This window comes from Coffea arabica, chromosome 5e (assembly GCF_036785885.1).
Source record: "Coffea arabica cultivar ET-39 chromosome 5e, Coffea Arabica ET-39 HiFi, whole genome shotgun sequence".
Taxonomy (NCBI): domain Eukaryota; kingdom Viridiplantae; phylum Streptophyta; class Magnoliopsida; order Gentianales; family Rubiaceae; genus Coffea; species Coffea arabica.
Genome location: NC_092318.1, coordinates 53,008,907 through 53,028,376, shown reverse-complemented (window position 1 = coordinate 53,028,376; position 19,470 = coordinate 53,008,907). Strand labels below are relative to the sequence as shown.

Below are 19,470 nucleotides of genomic sequence, written 5' to 3'. Positions count from 1 at the left end.
TGGGTTAAAACTACAGGCGAACTCGCTTCATTGAGATTATTATCCAATAACTTTTGAAACTGAGAAATAATGCTGCCAACTAAGGGATCTTCAAGTTTAGCACAAATTCCAACAAATTCCATCATGCCCAAAATAAAAAGCACTAAACACAAGTTTAGCACACTTAAACTAGCGTCTAAAAAAAACCTTCTCATTTGAAATTAAAACGTGGCTGGCCGCAACTGAAGTGCTAAACATTTATTCGTTTAGCCGAAGTGTGCTTTTAACTGCAGTATATTAAGAATATCTATAAAATCAAACCCCAAATGACCAATTCTTCATACATCAAGGAGCAAGCGACGTGGATCTTCAACCACATCTTTGATTCTCCTCAAAAAGAGCACTGCCTCTCTCCCATCAATCAGCCTGTGGTCATAGGTCAGTGCAACATACATCATAGGTCTGGGAACTATGTTACCTCCAACAACCATCGGACGGTTGACTATTGAGTGCATACCCAGAATTGCCGACTGGAAAATGGCACAAACGAATTGCAAATTTTATTGTTGATAGCGACAAAGAAAATAGCACGCAATCAAAACAATGACTTTCAAAGAGCCACACCTGAGGGGGATTGATTATTGGAGTGCTCAAGAGGCTTCCATAAACACCACCATTGGATATTGTGAATGACCCTCCTGCCATCTCATCGATTGATATACTTCCATCACTTGCCTTCTTAGCCAACGTGTTGATCTCCTTCTCAATCTCAGCAAAGTTCATCTTATCAGCATTGCGGATAACAGGAACGACAAGGCCCTAAATCATGAATACAGACCGTCAAAAGGTTACAATTTCATATTAGGTGCATATTTTGTATCCCACACCTTACAAGTCGGTAAATCAATGAAAATACACAGACAGTTGTTATGTGGGAATCAGCGATACAGATATTACCTAAACATGTCTGATTATATTAAATTTTAAATATGATCGTTAAACAAAGCAATCCACAGGTAAGAGGGGAACCACTCACAACGATAAGTGTCAAAATAACACAATTTATTGGAGATCTCGACATGCAGAAGCAAAAAGCTGCTAACACATGATAACTAGCCATCCAACTTACATGCATACTCAAGTTTGATCAACAGTAGCATTCTTCTTAAGCAGATAAAAGTATAAGTTCAAGTAGTTCAAGCTTCTTTGGTTCTATCTCAGTCTATTAGAAATTTATACTATTTCTTGCAAGCAGAATGTCTCAGATTACCTTTGGCGTGCCAACAGCTATACTGATGTCTATATAGTCTCTATAAATGATATCATCACCATCAATGACAGCATTTATTATGGGCTGATTCTGGAGTCCGCTAACAGCAGCCTGAAAGAGGGCATGGAAGGAGACAGGATTTCAAAAAAAAGGAGACTGGCCGCAGAGAAAATAACAAAACATACTTCATGATTGGTTACATACTTTTACAAACCCAGACATAAGACCTAGCTTCACACCGTGCTTTTCAACAAAGGCATCCTTGTAATCGGAACGAAGTTTCATCAGATTAGTCCTGCAAAAAGCAACAATTAAACAGAACCAAGTATGGGAAATAGAATGGTACATGTGAAGCTTGCACCCAAAAATGGATATTTTTTAGGATGGTAAACTCAGGATTTTAAAGAATCAACCCACTAAAGATCGTCTAGAAGTTCTTTTGAAAAAAAAAAAGCCAAACTTATAGGAATAAGCCTTTGGCATATTTCACCATTCTCAAACATACTGGTCTTCTTAAATTCTATGAAATGTAACTAAGCTTACATATCAACTTCATTGAAAGTTGTCAACAATGCAAAAGTGTTTTGAGAATCTTTCAAGCGTGTGGCAACTCGTTTTCTGAGCCTTGTCATAGGAACCTGTTACAAGGACACATTCAAATGCATTATAGGAGGAAAAAGAATGTCGAAAAACATATTGTAAGATCACTAAAATCCAGATAAACCTCAAGATGTAGTGCGATATAAAGATCATGGGCTTACTCGTCTTTCCCTTTCTTTTGGGGGAAGCTGGGGTTCTGTGGCAGTTACTTTAGGAGGAGGTGGAGAAGCCTTGGCTTCAGTTTTTGGCTTCTCAGCTTTCTTTACTTCTGCAGCAGCAGATTCAACTTTCTGTTTTGGTTGCTCCACCTTTTTCTCAGGAGTAGCTTTTTCGGCGGGCTTCTCAGACGGAGCAACGTGAGTTACACCATCACCAGATTTTGAAATCACAGCAATTTTAGTGCCAGGTTCTACAGTATCCCCTTCCTTGGCTATGAACTATTGCAAATCACATAAAGTATCAGGATTAAGCAATTCGGAAAGAAGCAAGAAAGCATAAAAATAAAAATTTAAAAAAAATAATGAACCACAATTAACTATTCCAAAACCCTTGATTGTTTACCTTTTGGATTACGCCTGCTTCAGGACTAGCAACATCAATTGTCACCTAATGGAAACAAAGAAAATTGAAACATTCACTCCATTTAAAACTGCAAACATTTTAAAGCAACAAGTAAGAACTGAACTATGGAAAGTACCTTGTCTGTTTCAATCTGAGCAATAGGCTCATCAACTTCTACTCTGTCACCAGGTTCTGGGGAAAAAAATTGTATGATCCATCAGAGGAACCGAGAAAGCAAAACCAGAAATACATTGAGGGCAGTAATGAAATTGAGAACCAAAACTGTCTTTAATAAAGGCATAATTGGAATATCGATTTAAGGGAAGCATACTCTTCAAGAACGTTGCCAATGTGCCATCGGATATTGATTCCCCCATAAAAGGAACAACAGCATCAACCAGATCACCTTGAGCATAGGAAGTGGTAAAGAGAAAGAATACAAACATTAGTTAGCAAATGAAAGCCATTACATGAATCCACATCCATATTAAGACTCCACACCTATTGCTTCATTGAAATTGAAATTATACTAAATATATCAGTATGAAAATACTGGACTTGGCCACTAGAAATAATAAATGAAAACTATACTAACAGGTTGTCAGAACTGTACGCAATTCACTTAAAAAGCCTTAGAAGTTTTTGGTTTCCATTAAAGGCTAGGTTACGGTGTAAAACCAATCAAACCTACAACACATCTAGAAGTAGACAGGAAAACAACATTTATAAACCATCAAAAGTATGGGCACGTGACAGAAACTACTAAAGGAAGGGTTCAAAATTTTCCTATAAAAGTGCCTAAAACCTTCCAAGAGCATCAAATTCAGAACTGTCATTTTTCAAATACAACTGCATTGCCAGAAAAGCAAAGAATGGAAGACAAAGTGCTGTACTATACCACTATTAGAACAAAATGGCCTTTTCCATGTATGCATGGTGAATTGAGGCAGAAAATTGTCTTTGATTCCCCTGCAAATAAAACAGCCAACCATGAATGATAGCATTATCTGCCAACTATACCATCTGACTTAATGTGAGTTTATATACCTTGGATTTTTTGAAGCTAGCTATTCCACATACCAAAAACATCTATTGTATAAGTCCAAGTGTTATTACCCTTGCGGGAGTCTAATCACAAAAACACAATTTACAGACAAACTTTTCTTTGGTTTATACCACGGATTAGGTAAAATCAAACCAGATTGAACGACTCTGGGTGAAACTGTCTCAGTCAACTTGAATAAGGTCAGCTAACACAATGCCAAATAATGCTGTATCAAACTAAATATGAAAAGCACTGTCAATACTCATAGTAATTACATCTCTTACCACTGACAGAAAACCACATGAAATGCAGTACCTAATTGAACTTATTTTACAAAGCAGAATTTGGTTTACAATTAAATCCACTATGCCTTGCCCACATTGGAAATAGTTGTGCAAAATGATAATTAAAAGATAGAGTACTGTGCTAAGCTCTTAAATAATGACTTTTCTTGGAGCGATAATGTCCTCTGAACAACAATATTAAAATTCAAAACATTCTAGTAAAGAAAGTGCAGTGAACTGTAATTGCGAAAAGATTGGAAGATCTGGCCAAAGAAGGTGACAGCCCGGTAGATTCGTTCCCATGGGTCGATCCTTCCCAGTAAAACGCGGCGTGTTCGAATTCTGATTGCTTTTATGTCAGAAAGGGGGACCACCCTCTCTAAGCCTAAGTATTCCTCAATGACCGATAGCGTACAAGTTAATAGCAATTATCAAGAGGAGATTAAACAAGAAAAGATACCACTGACCTTGACGATGTCAAGTCCAAAGATCCTATACCGAAAGAAAATAGAAAATAGTTCAAACACAGACATGAGGGAGGGGGCCAAAAAGGAAAAAAAAAAAACACACACACACGTGGCATTGACTAACATAGACACCCGAGATTACCAGAGAAAGTGAAGTCAGAGAAACTGCGAGTGCATCCTGGGTGAAAGAAGATCTGTTCAGAAAGCAAAAACAAACAGTTAAGAACAATTGCACAGGAAGAACTAACAGCAAACATAAGCTTTGATGGCCAAACGTAGAAAGAGAAACAAAAAGGAAGAAAACAACTGAAACTGACACTTCAAGAGACAGAAACAGTAAATAATATTATTTGATCATAAACTCGTAGTTGAATAACATCTTAGAGACACAGTACATACATGTTCTCAATACTGCTTTTGAGAATTGTAACCTAACCGAACTCCAGACAAAACTAAAACTGGATAGCAAAGCAATGTCACATATGCTATCTTCATAAGCCAACACCAGAAAATGGAACAGAGTTCTCTGAGTTTCCAAGAAAGACAGCCACCTCAACTCAACCTCTATAACTTAACTCTTACCCAATTTCCATATAATTCCCCAGCTTGTTAAACTATGCAATAAATTTTGTACTATATAAGGCTAAATCACATTTAACTAATCTAAACTCGTCTTAATGAGTTAGAAACGTTTTCTTATCTTGACTAATAAATTGAGTTTATTTGCCTAGAAAAGAAAAACTAATCTAAACTCAAGCAATTTTGACCAAACCTCAATGAAATTACAACATTACATCCTTGAAAAGTATAAACTACTTGTTTGTCTACAATATCATTTTCATATCAGGAACATCATTTGATTCACCATGCCTCTTCGCACGTCAAACTATTATCACCACTAAGCAGTATCAACGCTGAATTGGAAAAGAAAGCAGCGCGTTACCTCTTCAGCTACAGCAGTAGAAACTCTAGGCGTAGAAACCACAGGCCGACTCCAATGCCATGATTTCCTTTTAATCTGGTCCGCAAACACAAAGGAGATCGGTATTCTTACAAAAACACAACTAAATTTTACTATAAAAAATAAATCTGCCTTCATGCACATATGAATGCATATCTAAACACACATGCAAAACTTGAAGTTTAAATACCAAAGCAGAAGAAGCATCAGAAGCCACTTTTCGCCTTACAACGCCCAGCATCATTGACTTTGATCTCCTAAGGCTGTTTTAGACAATTTACAATACCGAAATTCATCAATCTTAAGAAAACAAATTTAAAAACAAAAATCAAAATTATGAACAAGGCAAATCGCAGAGTAAATAAACCAATAAGCAAAATGATTGCGATCTGCTAAGGAAATTTAGAAGAAAAAAAAAATCGTTTCGCAAATTAATATCCAACTTTCCAGAGCAAAATCCATATTCCTTTGTTCACTTTCTTCTCTTTTTTTTTTTTTGTAAATAATAGGAAAATACCTCGACGAAGACAATGAACAGAAAAGGCTAACAAACGACGGCGAACTGATATAAACAGCGTAAGCTAACAAAAATCCGGAGCTTCTGGTTCGTTATTCTTGTATAGGCTTGACGGCGGCGTTTTTGCACCCTTTGGTGGTCGTCCTCCTCTCTTTCCCTTCTGCAATATTCTGTTCCTTCTGTTACTCAACCTTCTCTCATTTTTTTGCCCCTTTAGCTTTTTCTTTTGGTAATTGATATACAGGCCGACGATTATTTTTTGCCGAGATTGTGGCTTTCCCAAGTCAGAAGTCAAATTGTGACTTTTATAACGTGGCATAATATGAGTTGTCGGAAGTGAAATAATTGTTCCTGGTCTAGCAGCCTTTATATTTTTCATTAAAAATGAAAATATTATTTACATCTCCATTTTTATTAATCACACTTTCATTATCATTTTAAGCATTTATAAAATTATATAATAAAATAAATAATGGGAGTATAAATAGCACAATGAAATGCAAATAACATTTTTTTAAAAAAAATTTCTTCAGAACGATTTTATTGAGAGAATTCTCTGATTCCTACCTTTTTTTTTTTTTTTTTTGAGGTTATCCACGATTTTATTGTAATAATATTCATTCACATAGCTTCTGCAAAGGCAATTTCATAATGAGGAGAATTTAACAGTCTAATGAAGTATTTCACTATTAAGTGTGATGGCCGATGGGTCTTGGTGACATGTTTAATTATTTTTAATTGAGATCTAGTAAGACATTAGGAGATGGTAATGCATGAAATTTGCAGAGAAAATCTGATCTTATCAATAATTTAAAGTGTAAGCGATAAAAAAAAAAAAAAAAAAAAAACAGCCTTATATGACTCATAGTTCTGGGCCCTTGTGATGGGGCCTGGGCTGCTACAGTTGCGTTTTTTGTCTTGTCAATTGGAAGACAGTAGTTTTCTCCGGCAAATGACAATGAATTCGTAATAATTGGATATTTAGGGTCCGTGATGTACCCAGACAAACAAAAAGCTAGGCCCCAATTGGCTATTTGAGTGTATCCTAGTGGGCCACAAGCCAACCAGGGTTACAATACCACTAACCAACAGGACCATCTATTTGGAATATTTGGCATGGTGAAATTCTTGGACTTCTGAAAGGTTTTTGCAAGAGATATTGAACCAATCTGCAATATACATTTTGGAGTTTAATTGAGCAGCATGTATTTACAATTTACTAGCAGAAACATGGGTTAACAAAAATTAGACCAGCATATCCGGTGTGTACGTTCTGCACAAAGTTCTGGTAAAAAGGTAATTGGTATCACATAGAATGCATTATTTGCACATGACACAAAATTTCGTGACAGTAATTAGATTGGGCCAATTAACAATAATGTATCTCAAACTCCCCGGACCCCAGTGAGTGTGGTCCACCTCCTATAGAAAGGAACATATTATCTATTGCTCCCTTCAATTTATCTACGTTCACTCGTTCAATATGAATGAACCTGAAGCTTGCAAGATGAATGGCATCGGCTCTCAGTGCCCTTCCATTTCTATATTTCCGTACAATGACTTGAAGCCCCCGATCAGCTCAACTAAGCTGCTGTGGCTCTCCAAATTCAGTAAATATGAACCTGCTACTTGTGGGTTTCTCTGTATGCATAAGCGGAACAGAGTATTTTGGTTTCCGACCAGAGTTACCTCCGCTCCTCTTTTTCTAGCCGCCACTTCGCCGCCGCCCAATTCAGGAGACTTCTCAGTCCTGTTTCAAACAAGGTCTATTTCTTCCTAACTAACTCCCATTTTGAGATGAAATTCACCCTTCTCTTGATCTCATAAAAGTTCTCCAGGTTGATACAAGCCATCATACTCTATTGGTAATAGTTACGAGTTAATGCTTGAACAATTTTAGGACTTGAAGCAAAGACATCTTTTGATACCCACATTGACAGTATCAGTTTGTCACTGGGGAGGCCAGTTAACGAACTGCAAATATGTTAGTAACATTTCTTCCATGGCATAACCTTTTTTACGTGGCTAACAGTGCAGTGATGCTTTTGATGTACTGGATTGCAAATTTCGTTGTGCCATGGTGGGTTCTAAAAGATCTTGAAGTTGACAAAACAAATGACGAGAGGAAGCGAGACAGAGAAAATTCTTCAGACAACCGGTAAGGGAGCAGACAAGGAAGAAGAACGTCAAGTTCTGGCCAGAAAAGAAGCGGCTTTTACGGCACGATGCAATGACAGCAGAGGATGTTCAGAGATTTATCCATTCTTGTTTCGTCAGCAGTTGATATTCTTGCATCTAAGACATTGGAACTTGTTAGTATGCGTATTATCCTTCTTTGTGGAACAAAATCTCTTTGCTAGTCCTCTTGATCAACGGAGCTCCTCCCAAAAGATGCTATCGGAGTGCATGTTTGCAATGTCTGTTTTCTGCGAAAAATTTGTCATATCCAACTCCTACGTTTTCCATTTCTAATCCCTTGAAAAAATCAGTAAAGATGGCATCTGGGCATTGCTTTTAGCCAATTCCCAAATATATACAATTTACACAATTGTCCAGTCATTATCTACAGAACCAGCAGCTTTGTCAGCTGACGATCCATTACTTGGCTTAGGAGGCTTCTTTGAGAACATTGATGAGAATGGTTGGCGGGTTGGGTTATCCTCCATATTCTTCTTGTCTTTTTGTGACTGCCTATCTTTGCTACCAAAGATGAAGTTAAGCCTTTTGAACTGGTTTTTCAGTTCACCTGCAGGTGTTGTTTCTTCGGGTGGAACTGTACTTTTTGTAGCTTCATGTGGATTTAGCAACATTGCCTCAACTGTTTCATACACCTGCAAAGGAGATTTGACGAGTAGGAATATTAGTAGGTGAATATGCAATCCTGTGAATAATGTATGCTAATCTATGGATAATCCACTCTCTAAGTCTGACTGTATTCATGTTAAGCATAGTCAACATGCAGATCCGTCTCCTTATTGCAGCTTTTAGCTTAAAAAGTCATAGTAGGAATATTAGTAGGTGAATATGCAATCCTGTGAATAATGTATGCTAATCTAAGGATAATCCACTCTCTAAGTCTGACTGTATTCATGTTAAGCATAGTCAACATGCCGATCCGTCTCCTTATTGCAGCTTTTAGCTTAAAAAGTCAAGAATAGAAAAACTATAATCAGCTGATCTTAAGCTGTTGACAAGAAGATCAATTCCATCTATTATTCCAATATGGCCAATACCATTTTTGATACTGCCAATGTAACAGAACAAAAAGCAACAGAAGCTTCTATTTTTATTTTCCCTTTCAAGTTTCTTTTTCTTTAACTTCACGAAGTGTAGGGAAAATGGTTATCATGCTGCAGGACAAGAGTCAGTTCGATGACATGTTGAAGAAGTTCAGCCTCCCTGGGAAATGAATATTGCTGTATTGAAAGCAGTAAACAAGTGGAGGAAGTAATGAAGTCCCAATTCTGAAACCCTAAGTATTTAGCAGGCAAGAGAGAATTCAGGAATACCATATCAGATTGTTAGCAAATATAAATCAGTCAATAACCACACAGTTCCTCGTTCAGCTAAATATGACATACCTGGCATATATCATCAATTTTTTCAAGCCAGTTGCCGCTTTGACAAGTGGCAACAATATAGTCCTTGCATTCATTAAATAGCTTTGACAGATCTAAATTTGTTGAGAGCGTAGACTCAGCGATTACAAACCCTGAACCCAGCTGACATACTTAGATCATCAGTGCCAGTTTGTACCAAGCATGAAATCTTAACAGTATTGCTGACTGGAACAGCTGAACATATTAATTCCAGCCATATGGTTTGGCAATTTCCAAATCCAAGTACATAATACTTACAAGAGAAATAAACAGCTGTTCAAAAAGCTCGGAAGGTGAGATGTCCTCCAAGATATTAAGAATACCTTCCCTACCCAGCAATGGGAGCAGAAAATCATCAGAAAATAATGTCTTTGTACAGTAAAATTGTTTATGTCTTGCAACTTACACAGCAAGATCCTCATCAAAGAGGGGAGTCTGTCTCATTGCAGGTATTGGTTTTGCAGTTTCCCACAGTTCCCGCCATAAATTACCTAGACGTAAATCAACAGCCATTCTATCAGTCAGCTAATTCCACCATAATTAGCACAAAAGTCAATAAATTGGTGAATACAGATGAATATCATGCTAAGAACACCCAGAATAACAAACCACTGACTAATCTATTTTAATATTTTTCACATAAGAAACATAAAATTGTGCAAATTACATTTGATTTCCAAAACAAGAGATGCCAGAAGGAGAACAAAAGAGGCAAATAATCTGCTGGAATTAAAACCAGTTGTTTTCTCTCTTTCATGTTTGGCTTTGCTCCTTTCAGGTAAAATAGTTGATGTCAAATTAGTTATGACAATGTTCCAGGTTAACTAATGTAACAAAAGAAGTAACCTTCTTTTTGCATCCTCCTACTAAGTTGACCTCTCGTTGACAACAAATCACCACCATCAGATGTTTCATCGGCTTCATCATTAATGTCACCTTCCATCCAATCGGGGGGTGAATGCCACCTTACGAAATCTTCTAATATACAACCTGGATTTGCTGCCTAACAGAAAACATTGGAGCTTAGGTGTGTAAATCACAATCCACAAATTTCTCACAATGCCGTTCAACAAAAATAAATAAATAAATAAAACAAAAAAATCCACAAATTTCTGCTATAGTAAAAGGCCCCAGAAGAATCTTGAAAAGACAGTTATTTACTGCAGAGGGTCACCTTGAAAGCCTGCATGTCAGACAGAAGTTGGGAACAACCAGCACCAACACTGAACACAATAGGACAAAGCAGCATGTCACACTGTGCCTTAAATTACAAAAATTCAAGATATAGTTGATGCATATGAATCACAGTAATTCCAAATTTTCACCTATCTGTCAAATTTCTAAAGAATATGCAAGTAAACAACACAAAAGAGCTACAGCATGGACAAAGGTTGAAGAGTATAATGACTCAAGTGATATTGAAGTTATAGCCACAATTATAGCAGTCCGTACACAGAAAAAACTATTCTGCCACTACAAATTTCCAAAGCCTAACGTATCCATACCAATTAATGTGGAAAAAAAAAGTGTTCCCTTTAATGTTTCCAAACCATAAAGCATACATATATCATGGAAACTAATCATCTCCTTGAAGAACCAAAACAAAATGGGAGACAAAATCTAGGGATGTCAGATATGAGAGACATACAATAGAAAAGCCTTTACATTCTTCAAATAAATCCCCAATAGTTCAATTATAAGCACACCACGCTCCTGCTATGTGTGAATGATGAAAAAATAGTTAAGTAACACTAGAAGTAATGGGCAATCCCTACCAAACTAAAGAGAGGTGGAAGCAAAAGGAGAAAGGTTCCTTACCCCTGCACGGCAGCTTTTCACAAGGTTCAAGAATGGGAGGTTCAATTATTTCTAATATTTTGAAATGCTTGTTAATCTTTGCTTCATTTCCAGTGTCAAGAGAAAGATAAGATTCTTAAGCATGCATGACCCTTTTTTTTCTTTTTTTCTTTTTTTTGCTTCCACTTTTCGGCTTACAAAAAGGGGACCGGGGACCTTGGAAAGATACCATTTTGAACATGTCCTGTCAATGACCCCATTAAATGGATTTAAAAATTTCTTACCCTCAATGCCTGCATTATTCTCCAGTCCTTCAACCAACAGTAGTCTTTCACCCAGGATATTTTCACAAACTAATCATTGCACACCATAGTCCACAACACATAATATTTAATCCTACTTACAGTTCCAAGAATAGGGTAAACACCAGCCTGATTTCTCAGGATACTGGATGAAATCTACCTTGTGTCTGTTAAGCCATCTCAAGATGCTGAGAAAGCATAGAATTCATGTGATTTGTCAAACCATTCTTTCAACCCAAGATATTCTTCTTTGCTCCAAAAAAATAAATATTCTTATTATAATTATAGTCCAAGTAATTAACTCCCTCTCCGGGATAGTTTTTGGAACAAGGCAATTGGCTTCACAATTCAACGAGGGAACACGGCCATTAAGAGATTGGTCACATAGAGTTAGGAGTAATAAAAACAACTGGAAGATTCACCGAGCATTCATAATTCGGCACAATTGGGTTGGCAAAGAGATACACAATCAGGTATACAGATTTGAGCACTTTCAGTAGACTACATTTAGCATAAAAAATAACAATATTGATCAATTGAAAGACTTCACCAAATTACTCACATAGAACTTATACTTTTATCATACGTCAGCTCTTACAATGTTATACTACCCATCACAAGCATTTCTCCAATGCTTTTACTATAAGGTCACCCTATTGGTGCTTTCAATTTTTACGTAGAGAGCCATATCTCCCATTTCTAAAACCCCACAACGTACCAAAAATTTCAGCAAAAATGTGATTAGGTTAAGACAAATCTAAGTAAAGAGACATTGTAATTCAGAAATCAAAACCAATCTTGCGGTCAAGGGGAAAAAACAGAGCAGGAAAAAATGCTGAATTAGTTGACCAACCTTCCAGTTCGCAGCACAAACTCTTCTGTTTCTTTGATAAGATCTTCCGTTAGCAAAGGTGCCTCCTACATATGCATGCATACAAACTCAGTAAAAGGTTAGAGTTTCTAGAAGACAGTAATGAAAACTCTAAGCATCAGATATCAACAGAACCTGGGTGACAGGTGTAAAAACAGGTTCACCAGTTTCCAGCATTGTCAAGTTATCAAATTTTTTATCAGCCCCTAATCGAAGAACAAGTTCCTCAGTGCTAGTTCTTGCATATAAGACAGAATTTAAAGCATTTAAGCTTTCAGAATCAGAAGACTTGTCGACAGTTGGACTAGCTTGTCTTAAGACTGAATCTAATGATTCAGTTGCAATAGCACGACGTCTTTTTCTGGAAATACAACAGTTGATGACCTGTAACTGCTGATACAAAAGACATGAATTCAAGTCTGGGACGTCATCTGGTGGAATGCCAGGAATATACTGCCCTTCAGACCAAATTCTTCTAAGCTGCATAACAAATGAAATATATATTGCTCAATTAATTGAAAATGTACTCAGGAACTGTATCAATAATTTCCAAAAGTCAATGAGGTTTCATTCGGTAATGCAGTAAGGATCACTTCTCAAGAAACAAAGGCATTTGAGAAATAAAGTCAAAAGGTCATAAATTACTTCTTGCTGAACCACAAAAAGAAATATGCTGTGCAAAATCACCATGGTAATTTGTATTTGATAACAATAACTGATAATCACTTGATTGAACAGATCTAAAAGCTTAAAAAAGGAACTCCATCAACTGGGGAACATAACTAACCACAACTCAAACTTGATTTTAAATGCAAGAAAATAAAAGGTCAACGCTTTTTACTAGAGCAGGGAATATTTGGAGTCCACATCGAGCAAAGGTCGTCATGTATGTAAGCTTTAAGACAATCAACTAAGCAGTATGGGGGGAGGGATAGGTTGGGCGGTACGGGGGAAGGGAGTGTATGTGAGAGGTCTCCGGTTCGAACCCTCCCGCTTACAAAAAAAAAAAAAAACTAAGCAGTAAAAACCAATCATGGTTGACACCCTTTAAAAGATAGTTTAACTCCATCGCCTTGTTCCTCGAGGAGGAGGAATGTCAATGAGTTGTTGAATTGCCTCATAAAATGACTGTAGAAGAGTGACCATCTTAACTGTGACGCGAGAAGAATTTTTTCATGTCAATCAACTACAGCTTTGAAACTAAGTAACAAAACTCAACTTGTACTAAAAGTCATTATACAAAACATAATGTCAGAATTATTTCATGTTATTCAGGCAAACAGTAGTCACAGACGGGTAGGAGCCACAACTTCAAAGAAAAGAGTGTTTAGCACACAACAAAGGAGGGCTTAAAAGGTCGGCAATAACATAATCCATGCCAGGATGTACAAATTAGGTCAAGCTTGGGCTCTGCTCATTCTCGCGTGGTAGCATTTAGAGAAGGGTGTCACTACGACAGGAGCTGTAGCAACATGTCAAGCATGTCCTTGGTTGCAGGAAAAGCCAAAAAAGAAATAGACAGAGGATTTAAGTTTTCCCAACAGAACAAGTCCAAATATCTTGAGTTCAGGTTCAATTCCGTCCACTTACTTCAGCAACAACTCTACACCAAAAGGATGACATTTTCCGCAGGGTTTTCAAGCTTCCAATTGCTTCAGAGAGCTTAACAACAAAACTTTCAGCTGGAGCACCATGAATATCTCTAGTCAGAGACGAGACAGTGATAAATTCTCCTCGGCCAAGGTCACCATTCTTCCCAGGAAAATGTCCTTCTGTGAGTATCATGCAAATATTATGATGGAAATAAAAAATATCACACAGCAATGCAAAAGCTGAATACAAAGACTGGAAAATGCTAAGGCAAGACATACTGATAAATCAGCAAAGCATTCATCTACCTGCATCTAGTAGTGACTTGATCAGAGAGACTACTTTCTCATCCGACCCAAACTCATTGATGAACTTATCATCCTTTTCCCGTAGTACTAAAGACTTCATTGCTGAGAAGCCCAACGCAGCCCTCTCTCTCACTGGTGAAGAGTCTCTTGATGAAGCCTGGAGATCCTTCAATGAATTATATTTCTTCGCGGCCCTGGATAAGAAGTGCCAAAGAAATTAAAATGTTATAACACTTTTAGGTCCAATAACATTATCATTTGTATGTCTATTGACTTAATCAAGGTGTGCCAAGTTTGCATCAAGAAGTTGGAAGAGTATCCTCCTTTTCGCATACAAAATGAGGAAAAGCCAAAGAAGCAAAGATAACAGGCGGTCCAGTATTTGTCCTGTCGAGGACTGAAGTGTATAAGAAAATACATTCCATGGTTTGTTATGCACATTAAGAATTTACATCTTAACCTCAGTAGCTATATCAAATTACATGGACCAAGCACCTGTATGAATAAGAGGTGCTGATATAACAAGTAGAGTTTTACTTGTTTTGCAATCCTAGTACAGTAGTACTAAAGTCAAACTTCAAAACCAGTGAAACAAACTACTCAAAACTGAAAGTACACCAAAAGTGGTGAAGTGAAATCTTACTCAACAGCTACTGCAAGCTGTCTCATAATAGCTGTAGCAGGAATAATGTTTTCATTTGAGATATTCGAATCTTCAGACAGTGAATCCAGCTTTGAGTCCTGAAAATACAGACTGATACATAAATAACCTCGTCATGGCCGAAACTCCAGTATTTTGGCAACAGCTAAGGGAAGGCCCAGATAATTCCAAATTATCCAAAAATACTGTAATAATCCAATCTTTCCAAATAAAACAAGAATGTAGTCATTTGCATCTTGACATTATTTATTACCAAGTTTACTCAATTGATTCATTGCAGTCCACCCATCTTAGGGGTCTCCTAAGGCAATAGAATAATTAAAATCTCCATCCTGTCTGACGCTAAAGTTACAATACAATGCCATTGGTGAAAGTATAAACACATTGCGTAGCTTGTTATGTTTTCAACATGTAGCAGTGGCACTGGCCTACACTTATAGAGCTTTTAGCTTATAGAAGACTAACATCTAAGCCTTCAATTCTTTTGAACTGTTGATCATGAGGAGACAAATTCAGATGTTGAGCAGCAATTTAAGAATATTAAGATTCTTTTAGCATCTACAAGTCAACCAAGTGAATGAATGACAAGCTCTCCAAATTGCATGTCAGAGCCACAAGCTATGATAGCTGGACTCGGGAATGGGTCCCGCCAATATGGCTACTCTAGTGCAAAATGAACAGTCCGACGTGGGTACAGCAGGGAAAGTGAAGAGTCCAGGTAACGTAGCCAATGAACTTTCTGACATTCCCAGCTACGGACGTCAATGTTTGTTCAGTCAAAACCTAAAAACTTCAAAATCTTCAACATCAAGCAGACAAGTGACAAAGTTTACATACCTTCACTTCTCTCTCACTTGCAAAGCATATATTCTCATCAAAAAGTGCATAGGCCATTGTTGGATTTTCAGCTTTCTCAGTTTCCTCAGCACCTCTTCTTCCTATCCTTAAGTTTCTAAACCTCTCCTGCCAGTCGTGCTTTGTCTTTATCGGAGCCGGTCTCCTCCTTGAATTCCTTGCATCACTGCTGTTCTGTATCATTCCAGTAACAGATTCAGAAAATGCAAAATGCCTGGTTGAGTTGACGGTTCTTTCATTACAACACAAAACGACCAAAGCCAAATAATTCTAAGATTACCCACATTTACCACATTAATTGGGACCTAAGGACAGAACAATCAAATGGAACTTAGGCAAATTTGACATGCCATGGCCAAGTTGACTGCCCTTTCAGTTCGATCAAAGGCGAATTTTGAATCTCAAACTTGGGTTATGGTTTCTTTAATCTTCTCTTATTCCCATCAGCAATCAAACAGAACCTGAATTTTCCCATTTTCTTAATCTCAAAACCACCCAAACCAGGGGAGTGTAACAGATTAAGATAGTTTCAATAAATTTCAAAATCAATTATAATGCGAAACAAATTGAGTAAACCAATAAAAGCAGAAATGCAATACCTTTGATTCGTCCTTGCTACTCACAGAATCCGGCGTCGAAGCAATCGGCGATTGTCTATCAGAATCTTCCGCTGCTTCAAGTTTCGCGATCGTGTTTTGACCAGAAAATAATTGATTAAAAAATAGTGAAAAGGCCGCGAGTTATGGAGTCTAAAAATAGTAAACTGCAATTCATGACAGAAAAATAAAATACACAAAATAGTTGGATTGGGGAATTAACTAATTTATGTACCTCGATCGGCAACCGAATCAGATTTTTTGATGTCCGCAAAGACTTTTTCCGCTTTAGCAGCAGCTGAATGAAAGGCAGTCCTAGCTTTGGACACGAAAGAGGCCTCCATTTTGGTGCGCCGGGAGTGCGTAGGTTATGCTGAGAAATGATGATAGGCTGTAAATTGTGAAGGCATGGTCGAACTAATTTTCAAGCGGGGAAAATCAAGGAGGGAATGAGAAACAGAGCCGAGGGAGCTCACAGGACAGCTATGGAGTACGGATTTGGATTTTGGACTACGGATTGCGGCCTTCGACGTTTAAGTTTGACCTCTCCCTCAGTGGCTCCAAGTCCAGGGAAAAAATCAGGCAGTGGCGGAAGGAGGAATTGACTTTTTTTCTTTCGATTGAGATGTTGAAATGGCCAAAGAAGATTGAATATTTGAATTTGTTCCCTCAAAAAAAAATATTTGAATTTGCATTATTACTTGTCACAATGCTAATGTATAGTTTTAGTACGATTTATTTGGGTTATTTTTGCCTTTGGGCTTTGGCAGCAGTTCGTTAGTGTTTGGAGTTATTGCATTGCAACATACAATATTTTACATCTTGGGACTAAAGTACATATTAAACTTAGTTAACATATTTATAGTTGACAAGTTTCTAGTTAATCACTGAAAAATAATTTTATGGAAGTAAAACTCCCTTTTTGGATCTCGGATAGATTTTTTTTTTTTGAACTAAGGCGAATCTCGATTTAAAAGAGAAAATAAAGAACTTAAAAGTTAAGGTCAAAATTTTTTGAATTTAAAAAAGATTTACAGCCATGCACAGTTATCACTTGTTCACTTGTGATTGAGTTTAGCCAATACTTAATCACCACCAAGATCATTCAAACTTTCTTTTTTTCTTTTTTTTTGGTGCAATGGAGGCCATCAAGCCATTTACACAGCGACTAAACGTGGAACGCAACTCCCCTTAGATCATCATTTAAGCACTTCTTAACAACATCAAGTGGCCTGCCAGGCTATCCGCACAACACCCATTTCCTTCTCTTCAAGTGTGGTTCAACTCGCACTCCTATTCCTTCCTCATCCATTGTCTAATTTGTCTGAGCTTCCTTCCTCTTCCTCATCCATTGTCTGATCCATTTTCTGATCCTTCCGTTCAAACTTGTTCAATTTGCTTCCTTAAGTTTCTCCTGAGTTTCACAATGTCCTTTTGCTCCGACTTGTATATCCTCCTTTCCATCCTCTTTTTGATCTCCACCTAGATGATGATGGTACTCGGTCCCCTCAGGGTTAGGCAACACCCAATTTGGTGTGCTCTAGGGTGTCGACAGATCTGGACAAGGTGAAGACGTTGAGATAGTTTTGTCTTCAATGTGGTAGGAGTACAGGGACTTGTCTTGGTAACATGTGAAGTAAACCCGATTTCCTATTCGTTCTATATCAATTGTCATAATTTGGCATGAAATTGCTTCACAATTGCTCAAGAAAAAAGCTCTATTTGGGTAGCTGTCCACTCTGTTCCATATCTTAGTTGGGAAGTCCAATTTGAAAACATCAATATTCATTGCTTCCCTGGAGTGTATCTCAAAATTTATCACAAAGAGATCCCCATCGGATTCCACCAAGTACATTTTTACGTGATCGCATACGGATTGAAAAGAGGTAGCTGACAGTGAAGAGATCTTATAACAAGCCTTTGTTTGACAATCTCAATCTCTGCCAGACGATGTCTGCAATAGGTAGTAGCATATATTCTACCATTGCAGACAATTGGCAAACAAAAATGATGCCAACCATGGTCGGTCCCGCTTATAATCTTGATCTCTTCTTTGCTGCAGCTTCTTATAGTCCACCTTTGGTCTTTTATGTAACAGAACGTAATGCTCTAAGGATTAGCCAAAAATAACAAGAGAATGCTTCGGGATTTGCAGGAAACGATGGTAATAGGATACCTTCCAAACGTTGTCTAGGTTGCAGGTTCAAAGGAGGGAGATAAATTGATTCCAAAGATTTTGGATTCCAAAGATGAAACTAAGTTTTTTCTGACAAAACTAACCAGTCGTGGGCTGACAGCCAAGATCTTATGTTCTGCAACTCAGGAATTGATCTAACAGTTTTAGTACTGGGCTGAGACTGGCAATAAAAGGTTTGGTTTTCCATATTTTTGCCATGAAAGAAAACAAGCCAGGGGTATAGGCTCGGAGGGGGTGTACAACAGTGGATTGGTCTGCTTTTTATTACCTCCGCCATGTTCAATTCTAGACTAGTGTTTCTCTCTCTGTGCTGAAGTGAAAACGATGTAGGTCATGTTCTTTATATAGGGTCCATGACCACGACCGAGTCCTGGTCCTTTAGGACTTCTTCTTCCAATAAGGAAGTGGATTTGGAGTTCTGTTCCTTTTACACAGCAAATTGCATCTAAAAATGGATTTAATTTGGCGACCCTCCATCCTACCCTGCCTGTACCACATTAAAAAACATGGTCCTTATTTGATTGATTGCTGTTAGGAAGCGGTCCATCCCATGCCCGCCGAATAATGTAGTGAAATAAAAGGAATTAAATTCACCACCCATGTTTTTATTTCGACTTCCACAGGTAACTGTAAATACTAAATACCAAATAACCCTGTCAATTGTACTTAAAAAAAAATGATTTAAGTCATTATTGTCTGGCATTCTAAAATTAAAAAATACAATACCTCAGCTAATAAAAAATGTCGATGGATCCAGTTTGGTTTTCACAACAATAGGCCCACTAAGGAGCACACATCACTGACCATTCCTATGCCCCGATTTCAAAGTTAATAAACAAGTCTTTTCCTCTGTTTTGAAACTCGGACCGGATCGGCCGGTCGAATCGGGAACCAGCCAAGTGTTCGATCCGAGTCATGGTAAAAAATCGAAAATTTAAAGCCCGGTCAAAGTTGGTCAAAAACCGAATTTGACCGGGTTTGATCGGAAAAAAATCGGTTTTTCCGGTTCA

The 19,470-nt window shown here is 37.6% G+C and overlaps 2 protein-coding genes and 1 long non-coding RNA gene across 6 annotated transcripts; 1 reads left to right on the top strand and 2 right to left on the bottom strand.

The window, feature by feature from the left end:
- On the bottom strand, positions 1-5,953 carry LOC113687991 (dihydrolipoyllysine-residue succinyltransferase component of 2-oxoglutarate dehydrogenase complex 2, mitochondrial). The gene is made up of 15 exons (XM_027205568.2): positions 5,685-5,953; positions 5,358-5,430; positions 5,150-5,224; positions 4,349-4,400; positions 4,207-4,231; positions 3,309-3,379; positions 2,742-2,816; positions 2,547-2,602; positions 2,411-2,455; positions 2,011-2,286; positions 1,793-1,887; positions 1,454-1,544; positions 1,250-1,360; positions 604-798; positions 1-509 (listed from the first exon to the last, which is right to left on the bottom strand). The coding sequence occupies exons 2-15, from the start codon at positions 5,409-5,411 to the stop codon at positions 318-320; spliced, it is 1,413 nt and encodes a 470-aa protein (XP_027061369.1). The 5' UTR covers positions 5,412-5,430; positions 5,685-5,953; the 3' UTR covers positions 1-317.
- Positions 5,954-7,089: 1,136 nt separating this feature from the next.
- LOC113688079 (uncharacterized) lies at positions 7,090-8,100 on the top strand. Its single transcript, XR_011814602.1, has 2 exons — positions 7,090-7,448; positions 7,717-8,100. It is a non-coding gene; the product is annotated as an uncharacterized lncRNA (long non-coding RNA).
- A 20-nt stretch (positions 8,101-8,120) lies between these two features.
- LOC113688053 (uncharacterized) lies at positions 8,121-16,950 on the bottom strand. 4 transcript variants are annotated; one of them, XM_072049320.1, is made up of 14 exons: positions 16,499-16,950; positions 16,267-16,340; positions 15,650-15,841; positions 14,795-14,892; positions 14,152-14,345; positions 13,844-14,025; positions 12,638-12,733; positions 12,236-12,300; positions 10,458-10,506; positions 10,130-10,286; positions 9,690-9,774; positions 9,542-9,611; positions 9,266-9,406; positions 8,121-8,515 (listed from the first exon to the last, which is right to left on the bottom strand). In XM_072049320.1, the coding sequence occupies exons 1-14, from the start codon at positions 16,605-16,607 to the stop codon at positions 8,225-8,227; spliced, it is 1,803 nt and encodes a 600-aa protein (XP_071905421.1). In that variant the 5' UTR covers positions 16,608-16,950; the 3' UTR covers positions 8,121-8,224. The 4 variants fall into 4 exon arrangements, with proteins under 4 accessions (XP_071905421.1, XP_027061458.1, XP_027061459.1 ...); XM_027205657.2 differs by having other exon boundaries at positions 12,389-12,733; positions 16,499-16,948; XM_027205658.2 differs by having other exon boundaries at positions 12,389-12,733; positions 16,267-16,337; positions 16,499-16,947.
- Between the last annotated feature and the right edge of the window lie 2,520 nt (positions 16,951-19,470).